This window comes from Haemorhous mexicanus, chromosome 3, assembly GCF_027477595.1.
Source record: "Haemorhous mexicanus isolate bHaeMex1 chromosome 3, bHaeMex1.pri, whole genome shotgun sequence".
Taxonomy (NCBI): Eukaryota; Metazoa; Chordata; class Aves; order Passeriformes; family Fringillidae; genus Haemorhous; species Haemorhous mexicanus.
In genome coordinates, this window is record NC_082343.1 from 68,505,243 (window position 1) to 68,529,464 (window position 24,222).

At 39.5% G+C, this 24,222-nt stretch overlaps 1 protein-coding gene across 1 annotated transcript in view; it reads left to right on the forward strand.

Annotated features, from left to right (window-relative positions):
- The window catches only part of ROS1 (ROS proto-oncogene 1, receptor tyrosine kinase), an 85,710-nt gene that overhangs the window by 51,747 nt on the left and 9,741 nt on the right, over positions 1 to 24,222 (forward strand). Inside the window, exons 29-44 of the mRNA XM_059843297.1 lie at positions 400 to 617; positions 1,072 to 1,213; positions 5,207 to 5,439; positions 6,254 to 6,430; positions 7,447 to 7,621; positions 8,098 to 8,215; positions 10,259 to 10,446; positions 11,082 to 11,174; positions 11,526 to 11,661; positions 12,076 to 12,238; positions 12,508 to 12,572; positions 15,221 to 15,350; positions 16,155 to 16,252; positions 16,867 to 17,070; positions 18,195 to 18,329; positions 23,413 to 23,576. Of these exons, the coding sequence (XP_059699280.1) occupies positions 400 to 617; positions 1,072 to 1,213; positions 5,207 to 5,439; positions 6,254 to 6,430; positions 7,447 to 7,621; positions 8,098 to 8,215; positions 10,259 to 10,446; positions 11,082 to 11,174; positions 11,526 to 11,661; positions 12,076 to 12,238; positions 12,508 to 12,572; positions 15,221 to 15,350; positions 16,155 to 16,252; positions 16,867 to 17,070; positions 18,195 to 18,329; positions 23,413 to 23,576 (2,439 nt within the window). The remainder of the gene's footprint in view (positions 1 to 399; positions 618 to 1,071; positions 1,214 to 5,206; positions 5,440 to 6,253; positions 6,431 to 7,446; positions 7,622 to 8,097; positions 8,216 to 10,258; positions 10,447 to 11,081; positions 11,175 to 11,525; positions 11,662 to 12,075; positions 12,239 to 12,507; positions 12,573 to 15,220; positions 15,351 to 16,154; positions 16,253 to 16,866; positions 17,071 to 18,194; positions 18,330 to 23,412; positions 23,577 to 24,222) is intronic.

The window sequence follows — 24,222 nt, forward strand, 5'->3', positions numbered from 1 at the left end:
TGTCTGCGGAGTGTATCTGTCTTTTCCATTAACAGGCAAGTTTGGGTCATCAATATGTAGTGCCCTGACAGCTCAGCAACTACAATTTGCTACATCTTCTACAAAGATGTAGCAAATTGTACAAACTACATCTTTCACTCCAATAAGACCCTAAATTCTTTATTGAAATTTTATCTTGTCAAAGATAAATAATAGTTTCTCTGAGGAGCACTACTTTTGTGTCCATGAAAGAAATCAAATAAAGTACTTTCAGGTGGATTTTTCTTCTGTTTCTCTTTGTGAGAGCAGAAGGAATACTTTGTAGTTGTGCTTTCTCACATGAATGGTGGTAGAATCCCATTCAAGATTGGATTGGTCAAGCCATAATTTTAATTTTTAATCTTTTAATGTCTTTCCTAGATAAAAGATGCCTGATTCTCCTGCCAAACACTGAGAAACCCACCATCCTTGCTACGACTAACACCACTTTTACATTAAGCTTGCCATCTGTCACACCACAGCAGCGCTGCCCTGGCGTATCCCAGCCTACGCCGACGTACCTGGTATTTTCCAGACAAATGACAAACATCTGCAGGAACTCAAGGCAATGTTTGTCTGCTCCACAGCAAAAAACATTGGTATGGCTACTTCACTCTGAAATGCATGTGATACCATCTATAAACAGGGAATGTTTAGAGATGGTATCACATGCATTGATGATGAATGATGTCATTTCTAGTGATTTTATGAACCATTTTGTAGCTTTCTGTCAGCAAGTTTTTCCATTTCTACGTCCCAACAGTAATTGTCCTTTCTCTATGGTATTTGGTAAGTGGTAGATTCCTTAGTTTTTCCTTTGTGCAAGAGCCCCCCTGCTTTTTGTCTTGTTTTTTGGTATGTGCTTTCTTTTCTGTAGGGACCTATTATCAAAACTGTGATTCTAATGTTCTTTTTTTAAACACTAAAGTGCATTACAATGCAAAAACACTACTGTATTACTTTTTAACCACACATTTATTTGACAGATGGTTTGCTTGACACATGACTCCCTTTTCTAAGACTGCATGTTTATTATCTGATTTTGACTTACAGGAATATCAGGGTCCTATTGCTGTCTTAGAGAACCTACAGCCATTTTCGAGTTATGCCATACAAGTTGCAGTGAAAAACTACTATTCAGATGAGGAAGTGCTGCCTGTGGGAGAAGGCACAGTTGGCACAACTCTTTATGGAGGTTTGTTTCATATTTTAACCTGAATTTGAACAGAGTTCTCATCTCAGTTAGAGGAAGATGTATGCAAGTTTGGGCTGTAAATCAGAAAGTGGACAAATAATTTGCTTAAAATATAACCTGGGTAGATCTTTGCAAGGTTTTGGCAAGAAGACTTGATGAATTTGAAAAATTCATTCAAAATATTTGTATAAATTCTTTAATGCTTTGGCTTATTTGCTTCCTGAGGAAAGATAAATTACAGTTAAAAATGGCTAAACAGTTGCAGTTTCTGCCTTGGACCCCATCTTTAAGTAAGTTGTATTTGAATGTATGTGTGGTTATGTATGTTTAAATATCTGTGTTATGTATTCGTTCAGCATTAAGATTTTTTCCCTTGGCTTGATGTCACTCTCATGATTGCTGTTTCTAAGGGTAATGCAGATTTGTTTTGTTGTGAACCAGGCTGAAAAGGCAACACTCCATTTTTACTTTTGGCCTGAATGAAAACAGCTCATTTTCAGTTGATTTCAAGAATTTTGATGTGCCCTTTCAGTCCATGCTCCTTGAGAATACTACAGGCTGGAGGCCTCCCATGCTTGTAAATACCTCAGTTAGGGCAGGAAGATGCTTCTGCTCATTCCCCGCTTCACCCTACCTGTTTGCAGCTGTGGGGCAGCTGCTGTGCCATTTTCCTTGAAGCTCTTGACATTTTCCAGAAAAAGAAGGATCATGTAAAAGGTGAATGCTATGCTTTTGCACTCCCAGCCCAATAGAGCTGCCTCGCTCAGCACTTTTTCTTGTTTTGCATGTGCAATTTTGTACATGCACACTTGTCTTTATGAGGAGCTGCCTTTGTGCTCCTCTTCAGATAACTTTCTCTGTGCTTTTGTTGAAGTCCCTTGCTGAAAACATGGAAAAGCATTATGAGGGGTAGCTATCCCCCATGGTATACATAGTGCTTGCTCTTCTGTTGTGTGCTCTTCTTCAGTTTTGCTCTGTTGTGCCTGGTGTCACCAGCCAGAGTCAGCTTGATCCACATAAACTCTTCACTTGCAAAGCCATCGGACACCTCTCTTAATTCCTAAGTCAGAATTATAGCCAGAATTATAGCCAGGTCTTCATGACAGCATATCTGTGTTTTGTTGAAAGACTGGCAGTGGTACCTAGGGATACTTGGTGTTGAACTCACTGGGATGTGGGAATGCTGTGGCCCTCATCTTCATTAGTTTTCTTGCCTGGGTCTTGTTCTGCAGAGTTGGAGCAGTTCTTTTTTTGAGAGAGGGTAAGGGAGTGAAACTGAGAGGCATAGCAGCCTCTGGCCCTTGGGCACTGGCTCCCTCAGCCTGGCTGCATCAGGGCTGGCCGTGGCTGGCACAGAGCCGTGCAAACTGCACAGCTGTGCCTGTGATTATTGCTGTAACATGAAGTGAGGGAGCCACAGCAGGACTCCTAAGGTCCTTTACCTCTTTTTACCTCTCTGTGGATTTTGGCTGCTTCAGAAGTTGATGGAATAACTGCAATTAAAGTACAGACAGCTTCCACTGTGTTCTTCTTACTTTCCTCAATGTCTCTTTCCCCTAGCGATCAACTGTGCCCAAGAAAACATTTTATCCAGAATACCTGGCAACAAGTACATGCCAGGAGTCCTGATTTCCCTTTTTCTTTCCTTAGGGATGCACTTTTCAAAGGTTTCTTTAAGTGCTCAATCATAGAATAATCAGCCTTTCTTTTTGCCACCATTGTCCAGAGGAGAGCATCACCTGTGAGCCCCCAGGGGCTTCTCTTATGCACAAATCATTCCCCTTTTTTTATCCTGGGAGCAGTCACATTGTTCCCTTTAAAAACCCTCTGTTTAAGGTGAGCTTCTTTTCATCTTTCAAATGGAAGTGAAACAAGAGGTGCAGGCATATTACCACCCTTCTCATGGATTACAGACATGCTATACTTTTGAGAATTCTCTAGTGCAACTGTGCTGGGTGTTTTTCTCTTAACAGTCAGATCCCTTAGCATCTGCAACATCAAGCAAATAGGCGTGACCCACCCTATGTGGATCTCTGAATATTGTGAGCTGGTCTCTTCTACCATGCCTGCAGTGAGAGGAGTGGAGGCAATGGCCTTTATCTGAGATGGGAGATTCAGATTAGATATCAGAAAAAATGTTTATGCTGTTCAGGTGGTCAGGCACTGGAATAGGTTTCCCAGGGAGCTGGTGGAGTCACCATCCCTGGAGGTGTTTAAGAGGCACCTGGTGTTGGGTGATGTGGTTTAGGGGTTACAGTGGTAGTCCTGCTTGACAGTTGGGTTTAATGATCTGAAAAGTCTCTTCCAACCTTGATGATTCAACCTGCCTATGGAGACTATGGAGAAAAACAAGCAAACAAACAAAAACCCCCAAACACCCAACAATTCTAGCCTTCTATCAGTAGATTTCAATTCTTTGCATGTGATTCCACACCTGCAATATAAAATTTGTGTGATACATTGATTGAATAACATTAAGTACTATTGGGCTGGGGAAAGAATTGACACAATTATTTTTTGCATGGTAAACTGTGCTATCCTGCAACAATGTACATCCTTTCAGTGATGAAACATAAAGGTAGAGTATAAAATGGGAGACTGGATTGCTCCACTCAAATGGAATTTTTTTAGTCTCATGTTAAAATGAAACATGAAACTCAGAACAGGCTTCTCTAGTTGGGACAAAATGAAAAATCTGGATGAAAATCAAGTCTTAGACAAAAAGCGGAGCAAACCAACAAAAAACCCTCACCCCACACCAGCCTACAAACCCTGAGTATTTTAAATAGATATTTTTATCAGCATTCAGAGCTTTTCAAATTTGTTGAAAAACTTCCAGCCAGCTGTAAATAGAAGGTATATGTGTCCTGATACTTATGTTCTCAATTTCATGAATGTAACTGCCAGTTTAAATTGTAATCAGATGCTGCTAGAGCCTCTTGAAGTGTGTACACTATTTAACACCTCTGAAGCTGTGTGAATTCCCTCAATGCCTTTTTCTCAATTCTCTAATGAAGTGAAAAAAGCTTGGAATAATTTGTGCTTTCCATCAAATAGCAAGGTAGAGGGAATGAAAAAAAGAGGAAGACAATGCATTGCTCTTGCCACAGAGTGTCACTCTTACTCCACATATGTTTTAGCTAGGCAAATAAGAAATTTGTCCTTTCCTAGTCTAGTTTCTGTATATTTCATTAAATAAACTGTAGTCTTGCTACTAGGATATGAATTAAAACATATGGACTCATCATTTTGATATGTTGGCAACATAAATAGCGTAATGACTTGTTAACTTTTTTTACCTCTCTGGACAGCTCAATAGGAAATAAATAATATTTTATACAGAGTAGGGACATGCCATATACCATTACAAAGTCTGTGATCTTAAAGCTTCAAAGGAAGAGTTGATTTTTCCAGAACAATTAGTGAATAACCAGCTGGTATGGACATCTGACCAGCAACCAAATTTCTTCCTTACACAGCTCGGCCGGACTCTGTTTCTGAGAAAAATTTTAGATGATGGGAAATAATGCTTAGTTTTGGATTTTCTTCCCTCATAAGTTTCTGTTCAAGAAAAGACTTGCCAATTGGAATAGTGCAAAGGTTTGGAGGTTTTTTTTTGTGTGCATATTCAAGTAAGCACCATATTAAACTCACATCTGAGACCCTGATTAGGAAACTAAGAGGGTGCAGGAATTCAGTGATATGACTATAAATGTTGAGGTATAGGACAGCCACTGTTTTTCTGTTGTTGTTCAGTTTTTTTGGGTTTTTTGTCTGTTTGCATATTAGGATAGCCAAGAAGGCACTAAAAGTCCCTCAAAATATTTTGAACTTATCTGCTGCTGACTGACTATACCAGAAAATGAGTTTTACATGTGTAGAGTTTCAGTTCTGTGAATGAATCATATTGATACACCTACAACCTTCTTTCTTTTCCTTGGTGACATTTCTTAACTACTCTAAAAGGGAGAATTTTTTTTCTTTCTGTTTCAGTACCAGAGGCAGTTAACACTATTAAAACATTAGTTTTGTCTGACACAACCATCAGTGTATCCTGGAGTGAACCTTTGAAGCCAAATGGACCTCTTGAATCCATCCGCTATCAGATCTCTGTCAATTTGTTGCCTCCTGTCCCAGCGACACCGTTGCAAAAAAGTGAATTTTCAAATGGAATCCTTGCCTGGTCTGTAAGTGGGCTCCAGCCTGGAACAAATAATTCATTCAAGGTATAATGGCAAGTAGTTTTACTGGTCTGTTCAACCTGCAAATCTTTAGACTTCTCTTTTGCAAAGTAGACAAATAAAAGTATGCCACATGGATTCATAAGAACAAAATGTCCTGCTTCTCCCTTTACAGATGAAGGCTTAAAAAAATAGTAAACCTGGACAGCAGGTCTGTGATCAGAGTGACATTTTCAAAAGTAACCAAGTAAACGTTGTCTGCAGAATGTGCATTGGGTATCACAAACAGAGTGATTTACATAGTTGGGAGAACATTCATATGATGGCAGGAGGGGATCTGTAGTTCCTAATTTGATTTTGGGCTTTTGTAAATGATTTGGATAATATAATGGGTAATAAATATACACACACATACCCAAATACCTGTATGTGTGTAAGCAAGTATGCATACCTAACAGGTCATATTTGCCTGTGGCTTAGTGAAAAGCAATGTGCTAAGGCACTTCTTGGCTTTGTGTTTTGTGGTTCTAAAACACTGCCTAATATGTGATGAGACATCTGTGTGGCTGTGTAAGAGCGTGTGGCATTTAGGAAAGATCTAGAAAGAGAAGGGTATGGTAGAAATCTGAGATAAGAAACTAAGAAGAGTCTCTGAGGAAGGGTGCTCCTGGTCAAGAACTTTAGCCTGAAGGTATATAACCTTGCAGCTATGAGGGGCAAAATCTTTCTACACCTTAATCTCTGTTGCCTGAATACTGTCTTGTTTGACACGTTGGTCTTCCAAACATTTGGTGCTGCTAAAGCAAAGCTGCCTTTCCAACTGCTCTGGCATTGTACAGTTCATCCATTGCCTTACTAGGTTCTTGCTTTTCATCCTGATGAGAACTGGTTTTCTGAAAGTGTCCCTGTCATTGCAAAAACATTTGAGACTCCAGCTGCACCTATCAACATAGTCCCCAGAAACACCAGTTTCCAGCTAGAATGGAGAGCTCCTTTGCACATCAGTGAAACCAGCTTCTGGTTTGAGCTGCATAAGGTAAAAATACCTCTAAGCTTTGGGGTGGGTTTTTTTTCAGATCAGAGAAAAATTAACCTACTCTGCCCTGGTAAGCAGGACAGGGTGGGTGGCAGGATGTACATGAAGAGTCTCAGCGGATAATTTGGGTATGGTGATGTCAGTTTTAGCTGCTCAGCAGGGGCAGGATGGAGTCAGCATTTGCCAGGAACAAGGAGGAGTGCAGCTGTAGCATTTAGTGCTCCATAGTGCCAAAGGACATCCTGGATGACCTCACCAGAATTCCTTCTCAGTCTCCCATTTCAGCAGTCCTATCCCTGTTTCCTCACTGCCCTGCCCCAACTGGATTTGCAGTTGCAAATCCTATGTCTGCCCTGTGCAAGAAAAAGAAGACAAGAGTTTTCAGCAGTAAATATTAGCTACAACCTAGTATCTGGATTTATTTTCCTGTGAAAGAGGTGAGGAGAAAATGCTGGAGAGAAGACGAGGTCCAAGGAGTAAGAAGTAAGTGCTGCAGTGAGAGCAGCATGCATGGAAACCTCAGACTTCAACACCTGAACCACTGGACGCAGAAAAATTCATGTCCTAAACTGGATCATGCAAATTCTTTACTATAGAGAATCAGATTCAATAGACCTACACCAAACATTTCCCTGCCCTAAAATAAATGTCACATCACAATTCCACTCACCCACCACCTCCTTTCAATTGCATCATGGCAAGCTGAACTCATGGGCACGATGATCCAGAAATATATGGGGAAGGCTCCTTTTGGCTGGGCAAAGCAGGCACTTAATCTGTTGTTCTTTGATACTGCCAAGACTTGTAGGTCTCCTGAAAACAAAGAAGAAAATGAGGGGAGGGTTTGTGTCCTTGGTCTCTGAGAGGACAAAGTCCCATGGTTGAAAGAGCACCTGCGTCATATTTCCACTATGATATTAAGAGGTGGCAAAATAGTTAATCTACCCAGGAATAGAACTGTGACACACTTTCAGCAGAGCAAGAAAGTTGACCATAATGATATTTTATTTCTCTAGTGGCCAACAAAAAGTGACTGGTTTTCTCCTGCGAACACTACATGCATAGGAAATCTTGTTTACAAATGCAACCTTACAGGAACTCTTCCTTGGACCAACTACTTTGTAAGAGTAGCAGTAGTTTATGTCACAGGAGAGAAAAGCACCTCCTCTTCCACAAGCTTTAAAACTACAGGTAAGCACTTAACACAGCATAACAAGATTTTAAGACTCTTTGCAGGATGTGAACATTAAATATAATATTTTCAAAAATTTAGCAGGGAAATTTCTTATACTAAGATCCAATAGTTCTGTTTGTTTGAAAAAGGAATAACACAATACCATACCTTCAGAAGTAATAGGGGGAAAGAAATGAGATTCATTTCCAAGTGGAGCAGAGGAAAGAGTGAGGGGAGCTAAAATGTAATGCCTATAACACAAGTGAACTCATTACTGGTGAAAGGCTGCATGTGAGTAAAAATTTTGGAATTTACCCATCACAAAGAGAAGGCCAAGGATTCATTCTCTATGAGGATTATTAATATAGATCCTCTTTCCTTTTGTATGTCTAAACGTTCATGTGCACTTCAGATTTTTCTCTGTGCCTTTTGGCCCTTTGTCATGCTACAAACACATTTTAAGGATTCTGTTTCTTCCTCTGTTTGGCTTAAGCTGGTGTTCCCAGTAAGCCAGGAGTTCCCAAAAGAGCCGAAGACTCCCAAAATTCTCTACAGTGGGAAAAGGCTGATGACAATGGCAGCAAACTGACGTACTACATCTTAGAGAGCAGGTAAGCTATGCATGAGGCACTCTTCCATAGGTAACAGCCCAGAACAAATCTGGGTGTGCAGGGCTTTTCAGGTTGGCTCTGATGGGAAGGATGAAATATATATGATGCAAAAGGCTCATCCCATTGTGATCTCTTTCTTAGATAAACCAAGTATCCATAATTTCCAGAAATTCTGTAAAACACAGAAGGAAAATAACCACTCACAACATTTTCAGAGCAATCCTGAAAAACAATTATGTATTTGTATCCATGTCAGTGAACTAAAAGATTTAGAGATAATTTCAAATCACAAATCTCAACTTATTTGTAGTATGTATTTTTGGCTAAAATATATGTATAAATATATCCGTGTTCAGAGGACTTAAAGAAGGTGTTGTAATATTGCCAGAAATAAAGTATTCCCACCCACATGGGATGACTGTATAATTTTTAAAGTGCTCTGTCATCAAATACCAATTGCCTGGGCTATTGATATCATACTAGAGTGCCAGCTCACTCTTATTCCTGCACTGGCATTGGAAGGGCTGATTGGGCAGATTGGAGCATTTTGCTGTGGACAGTGACTTTGAACTTCCAATTTTTTGACCATGACTCTGGAGAGATTTCTGTAAAGCAGTTAGTGCAAAGTTTGATTAATGCATTATTTTAAAATTAGGAGAGTCCATTTTCTGAAATATTCCAGTGATTGTTTGAAGTCATTACTGATGGAGGGAAGCAGTCTTCTAAACTCAGCCATTATTTCTTTCACTGTGCTTATGAAAGCTAAGGACTGGCAACACTTTGGAGCTGGAAATGTTTTACCTATATAAGTTTTCACCCAGACATATTTTCCTGGTGCTGTAAGCTTCCTACAGTTCTGTGAGCATGCAGGAGCACTGATCTGCACTCTCTGAGAAAACAATAATTTTGATATGCCAGGAGACAATCTGTACCTGACTTGCTGCAGATGGGTAAGGAAAGGTCTTGCTCTGTGCCAGGGCTGTGCATTAGCTGCTGTGCTCTCCAGACTCCAGCTTCTTATAATCTCTGGAATCATAACGCTCCACTGAGGTGGTCTTTTAATGTAGTCAGCTTTTCTCTTGCAGTTTGAATGTACACAAGCTGATGGTTTTGACTGAATTTCACACCAGGTAGAAAAATGCTAGGTCAGTTGCATAGCATTCTAGAAAATGTTTGCCTAGCCTTTTTAAGCAAACTCTGTTTTTCATGCAGTTCTAGTGGCAACATGTACACACCAAGGGCATGAGTTTTCCCATGTCTTTCTGGTTTAGAATTACTTGGCCTTTTTTCTTCATTAAAGTGTGTTGGGAGAATGAGTGACTTGCTCATGAAGGTCTTTTCACATGATGTATTACGGTGTTGTGTGACATGAAATGATATTTCAGATATGGCCTTTCAAGTTTACGTACATGGTCTTCTTTTGGTTGGTGAATAATCAGCTCTGAATTTATTGTGAGCAATCAATCTCAGTCCATTGGGGAAAGGAAGAAATACACCCAGACGTCAGCAGATACTATGGGAAAGTGGCTAGCTAAAGAATGGTATCTTCACTGCCAATGACTCTTGCTTCCTATTTAGCTTGTGAAACCTGATGCACAAGAGACACTGAATTACTCTGGCTCTGGAAGGGCAAAAAGCTCTAGCACAGTAAATTTTTTTTTTTTTTTTTTTTTTTTTTTTTTTTTTTTTTTTTTTTTTTTTTTGGCCAGAAAGCTAAATAAGAACGTTTTGAAATCTTGGCTGTGAGGCATATACTGAAATAGGTGAATCAGACATATACTGAACAGATTTTTTGTGTCTAAAGTGTTCTAGTATTTCATTTCCAATGCCAAGATAAAGATGTTTGGTTCCCAGCACAGCTGAAATGGCATGGCAGAATTTTCTTGTCTGTAACCAGAATCCCATGACCAGACTGGGCTTTTATGCATGCAGAGAAATGCTGTGAAAACCATGAAACTGAGGCAAAGAATGTGCTGGGGGTGAAGCAGTAAACTGGCATCGTGGCATTAGTGACATTCCTGTGTTGTGCTGTGCATGCTGCAGGAAACAGTCTGGCAACAGCAGTAATGTGAAGTCCACGTGGGAGGTGGTTTACAATGGCTCCTGTGGCAGTATTTGCACATGGAAGGCCAAGAACTTGGAAGGAACTTTTCAGTTCAGAGCAGCAGCTGCAAATCTGCTGGGACTTGGTGAATACAGTGATGTTAGCTTGGATATAATTTTGAGTGAAGGTATGTCTTGCACTTCTGTGTTCTGTTAATCCTTTTTTTTGTTATTCTAAATAGTCAAACCTATTTAGGAACAGAGAATGGCTATTTTAATAACAATAATCCTGCAAAGATAAAGTAATGTCTCTAATAGGTAATAAATGGTGATGTTTTTATGGTGACCCCTGCTGCTAGTGCTCATCCAGGCTCTTTTGCTCAGAACAGTGGGCCTGAAAAGTGCTTCTGCTCATTTATAGCACTTTCTCTGTGGCTCTGCCACTCTGCTTTATGATGTGATTCTTGAAAAAAGGCAAGAGTAAAGGCACTGGGTAAAGATATCAGAATTACTTCTTGCCTTCAACCAGAATGTTAGACTTACACTTTGCGTGTGCTTTTGGAAATCTCACCTTGAGTAGTCAAACAGTTCAGCATTTTCTATTTCTGCATACACATTAAGTCACAGGAATAACCCAAGTCTGGGGTAGAAGGATTAGTCTGACCAAATACACATCCACATAGAGCCTACAAGAGAACTTTGTGCAGAGGAAGACTTTTATACAGTAGAGAGCTGAAGGGTTCTCTCAGGTGTGCTCCACTCCATAGGATTGACATTGCATGCGCACACAGTAATGAAACAAATTTCCTTTTCTCTTTAACAGATTATAGGATGTCCATGGACACCATCATTGCCATTGCTTCTGTGGTTGGAGTTGTTGTGCTGTGTTTGGCTGTGGTCATGCTATTTGGTTTTGGTATGTGATTGATTATTTTTTTTAACTTTTGTTTGCCAGGCCTCAGTGAGAGGCAGTTCACAGGGTGGAAAATGATTGGCCTTCAGATTTAGAAAAATGCTCCTTCCCTAGGATGGGAGCTGGGAGGAATTGGTATAGTCTCATTCTTTGAGGCCCTAGAGATGGCTTATTATATTTTTGGTATGAAGGACAGGATAGAAATTCACTCCATCCTCAGGCATTTCTTGCTGTTGTTTACCTGCAGAGAGAGCACAGGAGTGCTTAAGGAACTCTAATACTTGTGCGTATCCTTATAAAAACTGGACCTTACTTTCAGAGTGAAGCAATTAATGATCTCCTTTTCTATTCCAGTATGGAAACAAAGACTGAAATCCAGAAAACCAGCCTTGCCTGGACAGATAGTGTTTATCAAGGAAGATAAAGAACTAGCTCAACTCAGGGGGATGGCTGAGACAGTGGGACTAGCCAATGCCTGCTATGCCATACGGTATGTCCTCAGAGCAAATGTATTTTCAGGACAAAAACATCAAAGAGGTCTTCCCTGGACCAGGTCACATCAGGGCACTGATCCCTGAAACCTCAAGGCAGAGTTATGAGCTGCATGTTTGCTGCAGGGCAGGTCCGCTCCAAAGGATGCCCTGCCATGCTGCCCTTCTGGCACACAGCCCAGCCTGGATCCCCCCCATCCCATCCTTCATGTCACTCTGGCAAGAAACACAAGTGCACAGGAAAGGAAGAAGACCTGGTGTTTGTTTTCCAGTAACTTCCAAAACATTCAGGCCTCACCTGAGCTCCCCTTAAATATTCCTGATGAGACAAATAGTACCAGCTTTGTTTGAATTTTGATAGCATTTCAGACATCCTTAGATATGAACGAGTGACTAGTATTGCTGTTTTGTAGCACTCTTCCTTCTCAAGCAGAGATTGAATCACTGCCATCTTTCCCTCGGGACAAACTCAACTTACACAAATTGTTAGGAAGTGGAGCATTTGGAGAGGTATATGAAGGGACTGCAGTAGATATCCTGGCAGATGGAAGTGGAGAATCCAAAGTAGCAGTCAAGGTAATCACAGCTATGTATTTCTCTGGCAACAGAATGGGATGGGCAGAGAGATCCGTCTCAGAGGTTTTACCTGAGAAATGGGTGTTGGGCTGATCTGGGTATTTCCTTGCAGTGTTTCTTGCAAATCTCTTAAAGTTCAGCCTTGTAATGGTTTCTGGAAAATAATGTGTATTTAAGGCTACATCTATGTCTGATTGTTTTACTTAAGCACCATGTAGTAGCAGTGATGATGACCAAATGTTTCTACACTTCTGCTTTCTGGGGAGCAGACTTTGAAGAAGGGTGCGACAGACCACGAGAAGAGCGAATTCTTGAAGGAGGCACACTTAATGAGGTAGGGACAGCTTTGTCCCTGGGTACCCTTCAAAGCTGATATCATCTGAGGATGGTGGCTTTCCAGGGGAATGAAAGCAGCACTTTCCTCTAAACAGATTATTTGGCATTTTTGTGTTTCTGCCAAACTAGTAAATCACTACTGATGAATGTCATGCAACTAAAGCTATAAATCTGATAAGCAAAATTTAAGCTATAGACTGCAAGTTCAATATGCTCATATCATGGATTTATTTGGGATTGTACTGGTGTATTTCAGTGTCTTTGCTCCCCTAAACCAAGTTAGTTGCTAAAGGCAATGGTCAGTATTCAACTTATCCCATTTTATTGAAGGAAACAAATCAGAATAAACTGATGCCTTGAAGTTGTAATTTACTGTGGAAAATATTTTTTAAAAATGTGCCACTAGGGGCTGCCACATACCCCTTCTATTGAGGTAGTGTTAAATTATGCATCTGTCACCACTGCAAGAATTTCACATAACAAGCTTTGTGTTTCAGCTGGAAATCTTGTTTTCTACAGTGTCCCTAGAAACAAGTTCAACTGAAGTTTTCAACTGGTAGTATAAAACTGAGGGTGTAGTTTAGTTTTCAGATGCACTTTTGCACTTCTTTGACTTTTATTTCATTCATGAAGAAGTAAAAGCAATTTTTAAAAAATGAAGGATTAATTTCTCTGCAGAAAATGTGGTGTTATTAAACTGGAAATTGATTTTCACAGCATTCCAATTTTTTTTGTGTTTACATGCTTAAAAAATATAGCTTGCATTTTTTGCCATTTATGACACACTGTAACTGAATGAGGTAAAAGGCTTGTTAAAATCAAAATTTGACCATGTCATTAAAGTGCAAATTAATGATAAAAAGTAAGAGTTGTGTGTAAACTCCTCATAATCCATCTTCAGTCTACCTAGCAGTCATAAGCACAGTGAATGTGTTTTTTTCTGTGTAGTACGGAAATTATATTAACCCATAGTAAAAATTTCTGAGGCTCTCTCAATTCTTGCTGCAGATAATAACCCAAACCCAGAAATCCTGGAAGAGTATATAATTGAAAATTTTTTTGCATTTAAATGTAAACATTGACATGGGCCCATATGTACACCAGTACAAGGAATCTGAAATGAAGAGAATAGAAAAGTTTAAGTATTATATAATCCACATAATCATTAAAAACACCAGCAGTAGCAGCAGTGGCAAAAAAAAAATATTATATTATTTGAATATTTCATTTTTTAGTATAAAAAAGAATTATTTTATTTCATCATGGAGGACTTAAGGATTTCACTTGACGTTCATCTGTGAGGTCTCATAAATGAAACCAAGGGTAGAAAGGAAACATAAGTGCATCTGTGTGCTTACAAACAGATAAGGTATATAAAATGCAAGTTGCAAGATATGGAAGTGCAACTTTAATTTTGCTTGCCTTTTTGGATGTTCATTAAAATTTGGCTTGTAATGTTATGCATGTTGGCTCAGTTAAGTCAGAAGTATTTGTTCCTCTTTATTTCTATGCAGCAAAGGGAAAATTGAGTTGCTTCTATTTCAAAAAGTCATTTGATGTTGGTTACTGGTGAGTCATTTATGTGCAAATACATGTCGGAAGTTCTTGTGTCTGTCCCATCCCTCGGGAAGTAAGGCATGACAGCTCAGTGGAGAAAGGTCTGCACTGGGTGCAGAGGAAAGTGCCAGGTGTTCCTTCCCCTCTTTTTGTTCCTGAAAGTGCCAAAGTTTGTCTGATTGAGAGGTATGTGTTAGGGGCCAGGGGGAACTGTCAAATTCTAAATCACATTTTTTGCAAGAGTCTTTGCCCACACCTGAGATTAGGTGAATTGAAAGAGATTAGAAGGAAAATGTCCCTCTCTTGTTTGTTTATGCTGCTGCATTTGACAGCATTTCGGACACCATCAATTCTCCCAATAGAGTCAAGTTTCTCTGACTGCTTGTGCAAGTGCTTTCATGCAGTGTGAGAGGGGAAAACTATTTTCTAACACAAGTGAAGTGATTCAAAGAACACAGGCACTGTCAGAGGCAATAAATATTCCTCATTCTTTGAAGAATACTTGCAGTACTGAGAGTAGTGATTGCTCTGTGGTAATCCCTGTCTTAGACACACACACACAAACAATTGCTAGTATACTTAGAAGTATTACTCATATGTATTTTGTTCCTCTTGCAAATGTACTGTGAAAAACTGTCCCCTGCTGAACTGTGAAAAAAATATATTGCACCTTGTGCTTTCACTTTGGTGTATTTCTCTGAATCATCAGTTCTACTGTGAATATAGTAGTAAAAATATTCTATCAAAACTATATATACCTTTAATATCCAGGTGATGAAGAAAGAAATTGCCATTTGGCTACTTTTCATTGCTTCCTGGAAATACAATGAAGTGTGCTTTTTAATATGTGTGCATGCATTAGAGTGCCTGTCAAAGACAGTGTAAGCCTGTGTTTTGGAAGGATGTCCCTGAACTTTCCCCATGACTGAGCAAATCCAGCACTGAGAGCTACTGAATCATGTTCATAGAAGCAGGATTGTAAAGGCCAAACTGCTCATTCATTGCTTGCAAATATAAATAAACACTCTGTTAGCTATCAACCAGCTGAATTTCTCATATGTCATCTTACACTTGTTTCCTTCTGTTTAGCAAATTTGATCATCCCCACATTCTGAAGTTACTTGGTGTGTGCCTGTTAAATGAACCTCAGTATCTTATACTGGAGCTGATGGAAGGAGGGGATCTACTTAGCTATTTACGAGGAGCCAGAAAGAAAAAGGTGAAGACCATAAGAATCATATTTTTGACCTGCAACTTCCCACAGTTTGTCAGATTTTCCCTTTCTAAAAGTCCATGCTGATGTTCAGCTGTTTCTGTACTTGCAAGGTCTGACCTGGCTTTTCCTTAACACCCTGGGACCTCAGTGTTCAGTGCCAACCTTGTAATTAGTGATGCTGTGATGAAGATTGAATGTCATTAGATCACTGACCAAAATTGTGGTTTCAGTCATGAGATGTCTGCTGATTTCTCACTGTGAAAATCATAAACTGTCCTTTTGAAAGTGGTAATAAATAATGGTGGCTGTTTATGTGGTTTATTAGGAATCATAGAGGGGGTTTCTTTGTCTTTGAATAACAACAGAATCCTTAATGTGAGAGGCATAGTCCAAGCATATAAGAATATACTGTCCCTGTGCCTGTGTCCTCAAATTCTTTAGAAGGAAAGAAAAGAATGAAGAATAAACAAATTCAAGTAAATTTTTCTCAAGTTAGTGTGCAGATTGGGAATATGCATGGCATGATGTGAGGTCAAAATGAAATTTTATAGCATTATAGCAATTGTATATTTCATTGACATAATCAGATCAAATCTGCAGTCAGCGTTAAATTCTACTGAAATACCTATATACGTGTTCTACTAGAAAAATTTATTATACTGATTAATACAGCTATTTATTTCAAATGGGGAAATACATTTCAAATGGGCAAACACATTTCAATGAAGAAATCTTCCATGGAGAGTTTGTCATTCTGAGTTGGTAAAGCTGGAAGAAATAGCTAACTTCTGTCTTTGTTTCTTGCAGCTCCAGAGCCCTTTACTGAGTGTCACTGACCTCTTGGATATATGTTTGGATGTTTGCAAAGGCTGTGTCTATTTAGAGAAAATGCATTTTATACACAGGTAGAGAACGTACTTCCTTAGTCTTCCCAGGTTTACCCACAGTATTGGGACTCATTATCTTACCCAGGAAAAAATGTCTAGAAAGATGTCACAATGTAACATGACAGGAGAGAGTACTGGAGTAAAATCTAACACCATGTTTTCTGCTAAATATCACTCACAGTTCTCTCCCAAAATAGTGTGCTACTCTAAGATCTGAACTAAGGGCTTGCTGCACCCTAGGCAAGAATCATATCCTGTGCAACAGAGAGGAGAACAAGTGGAAGATCCATGTAGTGTCTTTGTCTGCCTAGTGGGTAGCTTTAGAGGACACAGAGACAGACTTTTCTCAGAGAGGTACTGGGAAAAGAAGAGAAGCAACAGGTACAAATGACAGCAAAGGAAATTAGATAAAATTGTTCACAACATCCCGGAACAATCACTGAAACAAGCTGTCCAGAAGGGCTGTGTCATCTCCTGAAGATATGTCAAACTTCACTGGGTGAGGCCCTAAATCACTCGATTCAGCCTTGGGGCTGGCACTGCTCTGAAGAGAATGTTGAGCCAGATGCCTTACAGACCTGAGTTTTTCTGCAATGCTAACTCCATCCTCTTTTCTCTGCCTCACAAATCAGGGACTTGGCTGCTCGCAACTGCCTTGTGTCTGAGAAGGAATATGGGCGTTCATCCCGGATAGTAAAGATAGGAGATTTTGGACTTGCTAGAGATGTCTATAAAAATGATTATTACAGAAAAAGAGGAGAAGGTCTACTCCCTGTCAGATGGATGGCTCCAGAAAGCCTTATTGATGGTGTCTTTACAAGTCGCTCTGATGTCTGGTGAGTTATAGCAACCACAAAGCTGTGGCAATAACTGAACTAAATTCTGCAGCAAGAAAACATTGGTTTAGAGGACAAATTACAGGGTTTATATTGTCATCTCTAATAATTTTTAGACTCGTGAAGACTTCCTCCTAAGTGAAATTTTAGGGATCTAATGAAATATTTGACACCACGACAGTATATTTCTTGGATATATTTCTTTATGCATTAAGATCTTTGGATTTTGGCTGGCAGGAACTAGTGTCACTCAAATAATTTTACAGTTGTACCAGGCCCACAGTGTGGTTTTTGCTTGATAGGGCAGTGAATTGACTGCCTGCATGCTGTTCCATTTTTTTTTTCCATTAGGTTTATTGGCATTTCCTTCCAACAGCCTAATACTTTGCCCTTACAGTTTCACCCTCTTCTAGTGACTTCTTTATTTTGAAGACCAGACTTTGCAGCATGATCAGGGGAAGGTCACAGTACTTTTTTTGTGGAGGTTAACTAAAAGTGTGCATTTGAGTGGTTTTGAGTTTATTGTGAAAAAGCAGAGACCCACTGCCAGGAAACATGGCAAAAAAAAAAAAAAAAAAACAAACCCAGACTAAATCAGATCCATGAAACCTGGTATTCAGACAAGTTTAGATTTCGGTGGCCACACATACTCAGTCCATGGGTCTTGTCCAAGTCCTCAGTGCCTGCACCTATCTATTTGACCACTACTCTTTCTCTTATCTAAGAAAGTAGTTCAGTACTCTGTGCCAAACCAAATGAGATGCTGATTGCTCCACGTGGTGCTTGTAAGAGCTTGTCTTTCTCCATTTTAAACGACACCTCTAGAGATTTCGGAACACTTGTTTATATGAGAACATGCTCAACCTGAGTGTTTCCCGGGGAAGATGTGGGCACTCAGTGTCTTCTGAGCTGTATATCAGTGAGTCTGGGAAAGCATCTCAGTTCTACACATTTATTTTAGCTGTTATAAGGCTGGCTTAGGGACAAAACCAAATTCTGTCTTCTTGCTCCTAATTTTTCTGAGTCTTATTCTTAGGTTAGACACAATCTGTTAATAGGGAGGTATCAGGATGGCTATGGTTATTAATTTTTCTCTTTTTATTTTTTTTCATGGTGTTTCTCAGGGCTTTTGGAGTACTAGTGTGGGAAACATTGACTTTGGGTCAACAGCCATATCCAGGTTTCTCCAATACAGAAGTTTTACACCATGTACGATCAGGAGGAAGGCTGGAGTCTCCAAACAATTGTCCTGATGACCTGTAAGTTAATTTTGTTTAAATGTTGTTGATAATATTTATAAGAGGGAAGAGGCTTTTTGCCAGTTGGTCATCATTTTGAAGGTTGGTCATGCCCATGAAGGGCATAGCATCCTCCACTTTCATTTCCAATGAAACTGGCCAACCTGCTAATTAATCCAGTAGACAAACTAGTAAATAAGAATTTAAGGCATGGATCTGGTAGTAGTGTGAGCACAGGCTGAGAGTACCTGAAGATATTGGTTTGAAGTTAAGATGGCTCTAAGAAAGACTTTTCTGGTCTTTTTACATCATGTGTCTGTGACTGTAGATAAAACTCTCTTTCTTAATGGTAGGTGCAGGAATAGACTAATAATAGAGCACATGAAAAATAAACTCTGCCCTTTGAAGAGAGGATTCAAAAAAGCCAGTAAGAAAAGCTGAAGCAGTATAGGAAAAGGGAAGTCTGCACCTCTGGTTAGTCTTTAGCTGGACTGGATAAGTAAATCCTTCAATTTCTGCTTGTGTCGAGCATAAAACTCAGGTTTAATTGCAAAATTCTTGCAATTAACAGAATAAGATGAATACATCAAGTGGATCAAACCCATACTAATTATAGAGGTGTATAAAGGAGGAAGCAGAACATGAGCTTAACAATCATTCAGTATTGTCTAATTTCATGTCTTAATTTCTTTATCACTCACTCAACAAAAGCAGTCACAGCAATGTACTTGACAGGTGGTCCTACAAATAGGAGAGGCTACTGGAAGTGAACAGTTCTTACTCCCAGGGCTGAGGAAAAGACTTGAGAATAATTCTGTGTTTGGCAAGCCAATACCTCTGTGATAGATCTTACACCAGTAAATATGTTCTGAGTTTAAGAGAAGGTGATTATTTATCATTATGTAGATATAGCTGAAATACCATGATAGCAATAAAAAACACAGAAAAACCCCAAACCAAGTTTTACCACTTGAAGGAACTGAAGAATTGAAGAGATTAGAATTTTACTTTAATAACAGAGGGAGAACTGGAAGTCACAGAACAAATGAAAGCCCAAAGAAATTTTAATTGCAATATTTTCTGCTGAGAAATGTTTCCCCAAAAACATTCCTACATCTGTCCTGTGAATAAAAAAGTGCAAGAGGAAGCTATATCCATGACATTCAAACTTAAGCAAAGGCTCATAAATTGCCCTAAAACAAGTGACTAGGTCTTCAGAAAAAGCAAGAAAATTTTGCTTGAAATAATTTTTAAGGTCCCAAATCTTGAATTTAGCATAGGAGATAGGTCCTACATACTGGTCTGCCTGTTGTAACTTGTAGGATCAGTGCTTAATAGTAGTCTTTGAAAGCCAAAGAGCTGATGAGCTTAGACTCTTGTACCATCTTTTATCTTATTTGGTGAACACTCAGCACCTGCATGCAGCTTCTGTCAGTAGCATAAACAGCTTTTTGCTGCTTTGCTAGGTCATTAATGGCATGCCAGGATTCTTGACATTCCTGCTTCCCTCCTTGTGGTTTTGAACCTGCATCAGGACATCAGTAGTTAGTAATTGTCTCCCCAGCACTTTGACTTGCTCATTGTCATTTGACAAAACAAACCATCACTGATAGGAAGAGAGTTCAAAGGCCAAAGTACTTCAGCTGAGAAGTGTTTAGGAATCTGTGATGGGCTTACACTGCAAGTGCAAGGGCTGGCACAGAAACTGTAGGGTGTAAAAGCATGAAGGAAGTGGGTTGTTTGCTTGGTTTTTTATTTGGAAGGGGAAAAAATTCTTCCCCTTGCCTCCATAAGTTGCTGCTCCAGGAACTAATCACCTGCTTTTCCCCAGAGAACTGTGACTAGGTAAAGCTTGGTAAAGAATTGAAAAAGGGTCTTGGGGATGTATAAAAGAGACACATATATTGAAACATGAATTAGATCTATGAATGTAAAAACATTTGCAGTCAGAAATCCACATCTGGCACAGCCACGTGGGTATGAAGCTTGCATGCAAGAGAATGCCAAGGTTTGGACTGAACTGAGTCAGAACTTTACAATTTAACAAATACTCAAATTCTCTAGACTGTGGATTGCAGTCTAGAGAATTTGTACAAGCACCAGGACATTTGCTGACTCGAAGCTGCAGTTTTAGGAATGCTCAGTCCTTTGCAAACTTACACAAGCAACTTTGATAAGAAATTTTTATTTGGTAACTAAAAGCTTTTTACAATTTGTTTCTGGCAATGATCCCCTAGAGGGATTAAGAGAGTGAGAGAAAAGAAGGCTTGCACAGAATGCATCAGGTGAAATCAGGGGCTCTTTATAATGACAAATTTTCTCATTTTCTAAGAAAATCACACATAAATTGTATTTTCCATTTCATGTGAGAAAAGAATTGATAATGCCTGTAGCTTCTGTGCACTATAGTGCATTTCAGGAATGTTCACATTCTGCCTCCAATATCAGATACTGAATATTAGTCCTTTACTTTTCCAGGCTCTCAAATTCTAACCAGCCCCACATAAGCAGCTCTGTTGGACATTTGGCTGTTGCTCCCAGATAAAACACAAAGTGTGAAGTGTGGGTTTGTAGGTGTACATCTAGTGTAAAGGTTAGCTCTTGAACCTAACATAAAACTTTAGCTAATGTTGTGTTTGGAACTGTCATTTTTCATTTCTTCCTGTCAGGCTTTCCCCATGAAGTAGGGGAATCCTCTGGATCTCTTTCTCATGCTGAAGTGATGCACTATTTGATAGCCCATGTTTGGTTCCCCAAAAATATAGGAATATGTTCAATCTGTCACTTACATGTGTCTTGGCATGGTTAAGACCTCTTCACTGGTCTCCTACTCATGCATTTCTGAGCTAATGAAAGTTTCTGCCATATGACTTAAAACTTTGGATGTCACAGCATGCCTCAAAAGCTAAATGTCATGCCAGAAATAGCTGTACATGTAAAATTTGCAGATATATTCTGGGAGAGCATGAAAGTTTTTGTCATTAGAAACCTAAAGCCTATCTGAATTAAACACTTAGTGAAAAATACCAGTACTGATACTTTAAGCCAATCACCAAGTAATTTGATTTAGGAAATAAAAACATGGAATATAATTAAAATGAGAAAATTACAGTACTGAATTACAGTTTTGGCAGAAGTTAATATCCTTACTCCATAGCAAAACTGAATGGCTTTATAAAGCAGACTGTCCAATAAAAATAGTTATTTAGAAAGGCAGAGATTGGTCATAGGAAATCAAACAAAAAAATAATTCATATTCCACACTCACAATGTTCTTGTTTCATAAATGAAAAGAGGGTAAATTTAGATTGTGTATAAGAAAGAATTGTTTTACAGTAAGGTGGTGAAACCCTGAAAAAGATTGCCCAGAGAAGCTGTGGATGCCCCATCCCCAGAGCTGTTCAAGGCCACGTTGGGTGGGGCTTTGAGCAACCTGATATAGTGGAAGATGTCCCTGCACATGGCTGGTGGGTTGGACTAGATGATCCTTGAAGGACCCTTCCAACCCAAAACATTCTAAGAGTCTATGACTTCTGTATCATTTCCTGTTTCTTTCTTGGTCAATGGCTGGCTGTTTTTCCACAAGGCTCTGCTCATGAGAGCCCAAGTGCAAACCTGATGAAGCACAGCACCGGAGCTCATGTTTTTTTTGCCTGAATATCCTACCAACAAGCATTACCAGAAAGAAGGTTGTTTGGCTTCCAGCATCCAAGGCTGGAATTCAGTGTGACAGACACTTTGCTGGCAGCAGAAGGAAAACCAGTTATTTAACCTTTTTTTGAGACCTAGTCAGTTCTTTTCTTTCTATATTTCCAGTGTCATCAGTAATAACCAGTACTCCTGAAAGTAAGCAGATGAAGTGATTCAGTGTTAGGAAGCCAATACCACTTTTTCAATTCCTAAAACGGATTTTCAAAATTTCATGGAATCCTTTTGAAAAAAACATAATTAGTCTGTTCAACTTGAAAACCACAAGAATACAGGTTGATGAAAAGTGGCCTTGAAACAATTTTTCTACTCACATTCTCACTTGACACTAATATTTTAATGAAAAATACCATTGAAAAATCAGAAGCCAAGTGATTCCTCCCAGCTGTCAGCAAGGGCTTTTTAAGATGCCCAGTTGTGGTGAGGGACAGCAGTCATCTTTTCAAGGTGGATAAGTGAAGATCTGAGCAAGGCAATTCATTTTGCATAACAGATTAACGCTTGGTATCACATAGCAGCAGGTCTGGGAAGATGTTTGTCAGGGGAGGGTTTGAACCTAAGGCTTAGAGGTAAATGCTCCACATTCCAGATGCAGCTTCCTGAACCAGCCTTTCACTGGCTGCTCTCTGGTTTTGAGACCTCTTTCCACTCCCAACACTTAGCATGTCCAGGTGCTGGCTGTGTTTTTGTTTTCAGCCAGTCTCTCTCTGGCTTTTTTAGGATTTGGTTTTGTGTAGCGTAAACTCACCTTGAGCAAGGAATAAAAACCAGCCAGATCATTTAGACAAACAGGAGGTAAATTTTCCACTAAATGGTAGTGACAGTGTTGTACAAGGTGGGCTGGAATCCCTGCACGCAGAGGAAATTCATATCATGTTTGCCTTTGGAAAGCTTATTCCTATTTGTTTTGGTCTGGAGGTAGAGGTTGAAATTAACTCTCCCTGTGCTGGAGGTTTTGCCTTGAACTTCTCCTGAATGTGAGATAGCTTGAGTTGAAGGAGGATTAAATAAGTTGAAAACTTCAGGTTAATTTCTGATTTTACACTTCCCTTTGTTTTTTTAATTTTTTTTTCTCTTTTCTTCATCTGCTTTCTTAGAAAGTATTCCTGACTTCTTCATTCAGAGCAGATGCTCATGGCAAATGTGTATTTTTTTTTAGTGTTATATCTGCTTCCAATCTCAAAAATATCCAACTTTGATAGATTTCAATGCTTCACAGTAATTATTCTCAACTTTAATTTGATCTTTAATTTGTTTTTCATTGCCTCAGTAGCTGATGATGATCTTTGTACTGCACAGAAAGTTTTCAGGCCAAACTTGCTTCCCAGATCTTTAATGGTAAGTGTTGAGATGAATGACTCTTATCATTTTTGTTTGCATTTAAATTTCTTTTCAGATGTGATTTAATGACAAGATGCTGGTCCCAAGAACCTCACAACAGACCTACTTTCTCTTGTATTCATGACAAACTGCAAGAGATAAGACACTCTCCACTGTCCTTCATCTGCTGCCTTGAAAACAGAGGGGCATCAACTGGAGTCATCAATGAAGCTTTTGAAGGTGAGTCTGGGCCAGCATCCACTATTCTTGTGGCCTCTGCCCTGTGAGCAAAGTGCTTTTCATTGCATTTGTCACTCCTCAGATCCTCTGGCTGTCACAGCAGCCAGAGAATCTGAGGAAACAGCAAAGATTTACCTCTGTCATAGTGAACTTGTAAGGGTTCATTCTGTGCCTGGGAGGTACAACGAATTAGATGAAGGGTGTATAAGATTACCAAGCAAAAAGGCCCAGATGAAGTTGTAATTAAGCCTGACTCACAGAGACATCCAATTTGTATCTGAATTCTTAGTAGTTCACAACCCTGTTCCTCTAAAATAGATGCCTAAGTTCCTTGCAGAGCCAGGTGAGCCTTAGAAGGCTTCCATGTGGAAATCTCTCCAAATTTCAAAGACATCTATGCCCTCTCCATGAGCTAAACATGGCCATTAGGCACTTCCCCTAGGAGTACTGGTTCAGCAGCCACCTGCAAGTGAGGAACCATTTTGGCACCCTAGTAAGGTAGCAGTTATCCAAGCCCAAACCCTGGTCATTCAGGTCTTGCCTGTGCTCTGCACGCTGTGAACAAATAAACTAAGTGGTCTTAAGGAATACATAAGATATGGGACACAACAAAGCTCAATTATATAAAAGCATTATTAAGGTTGTG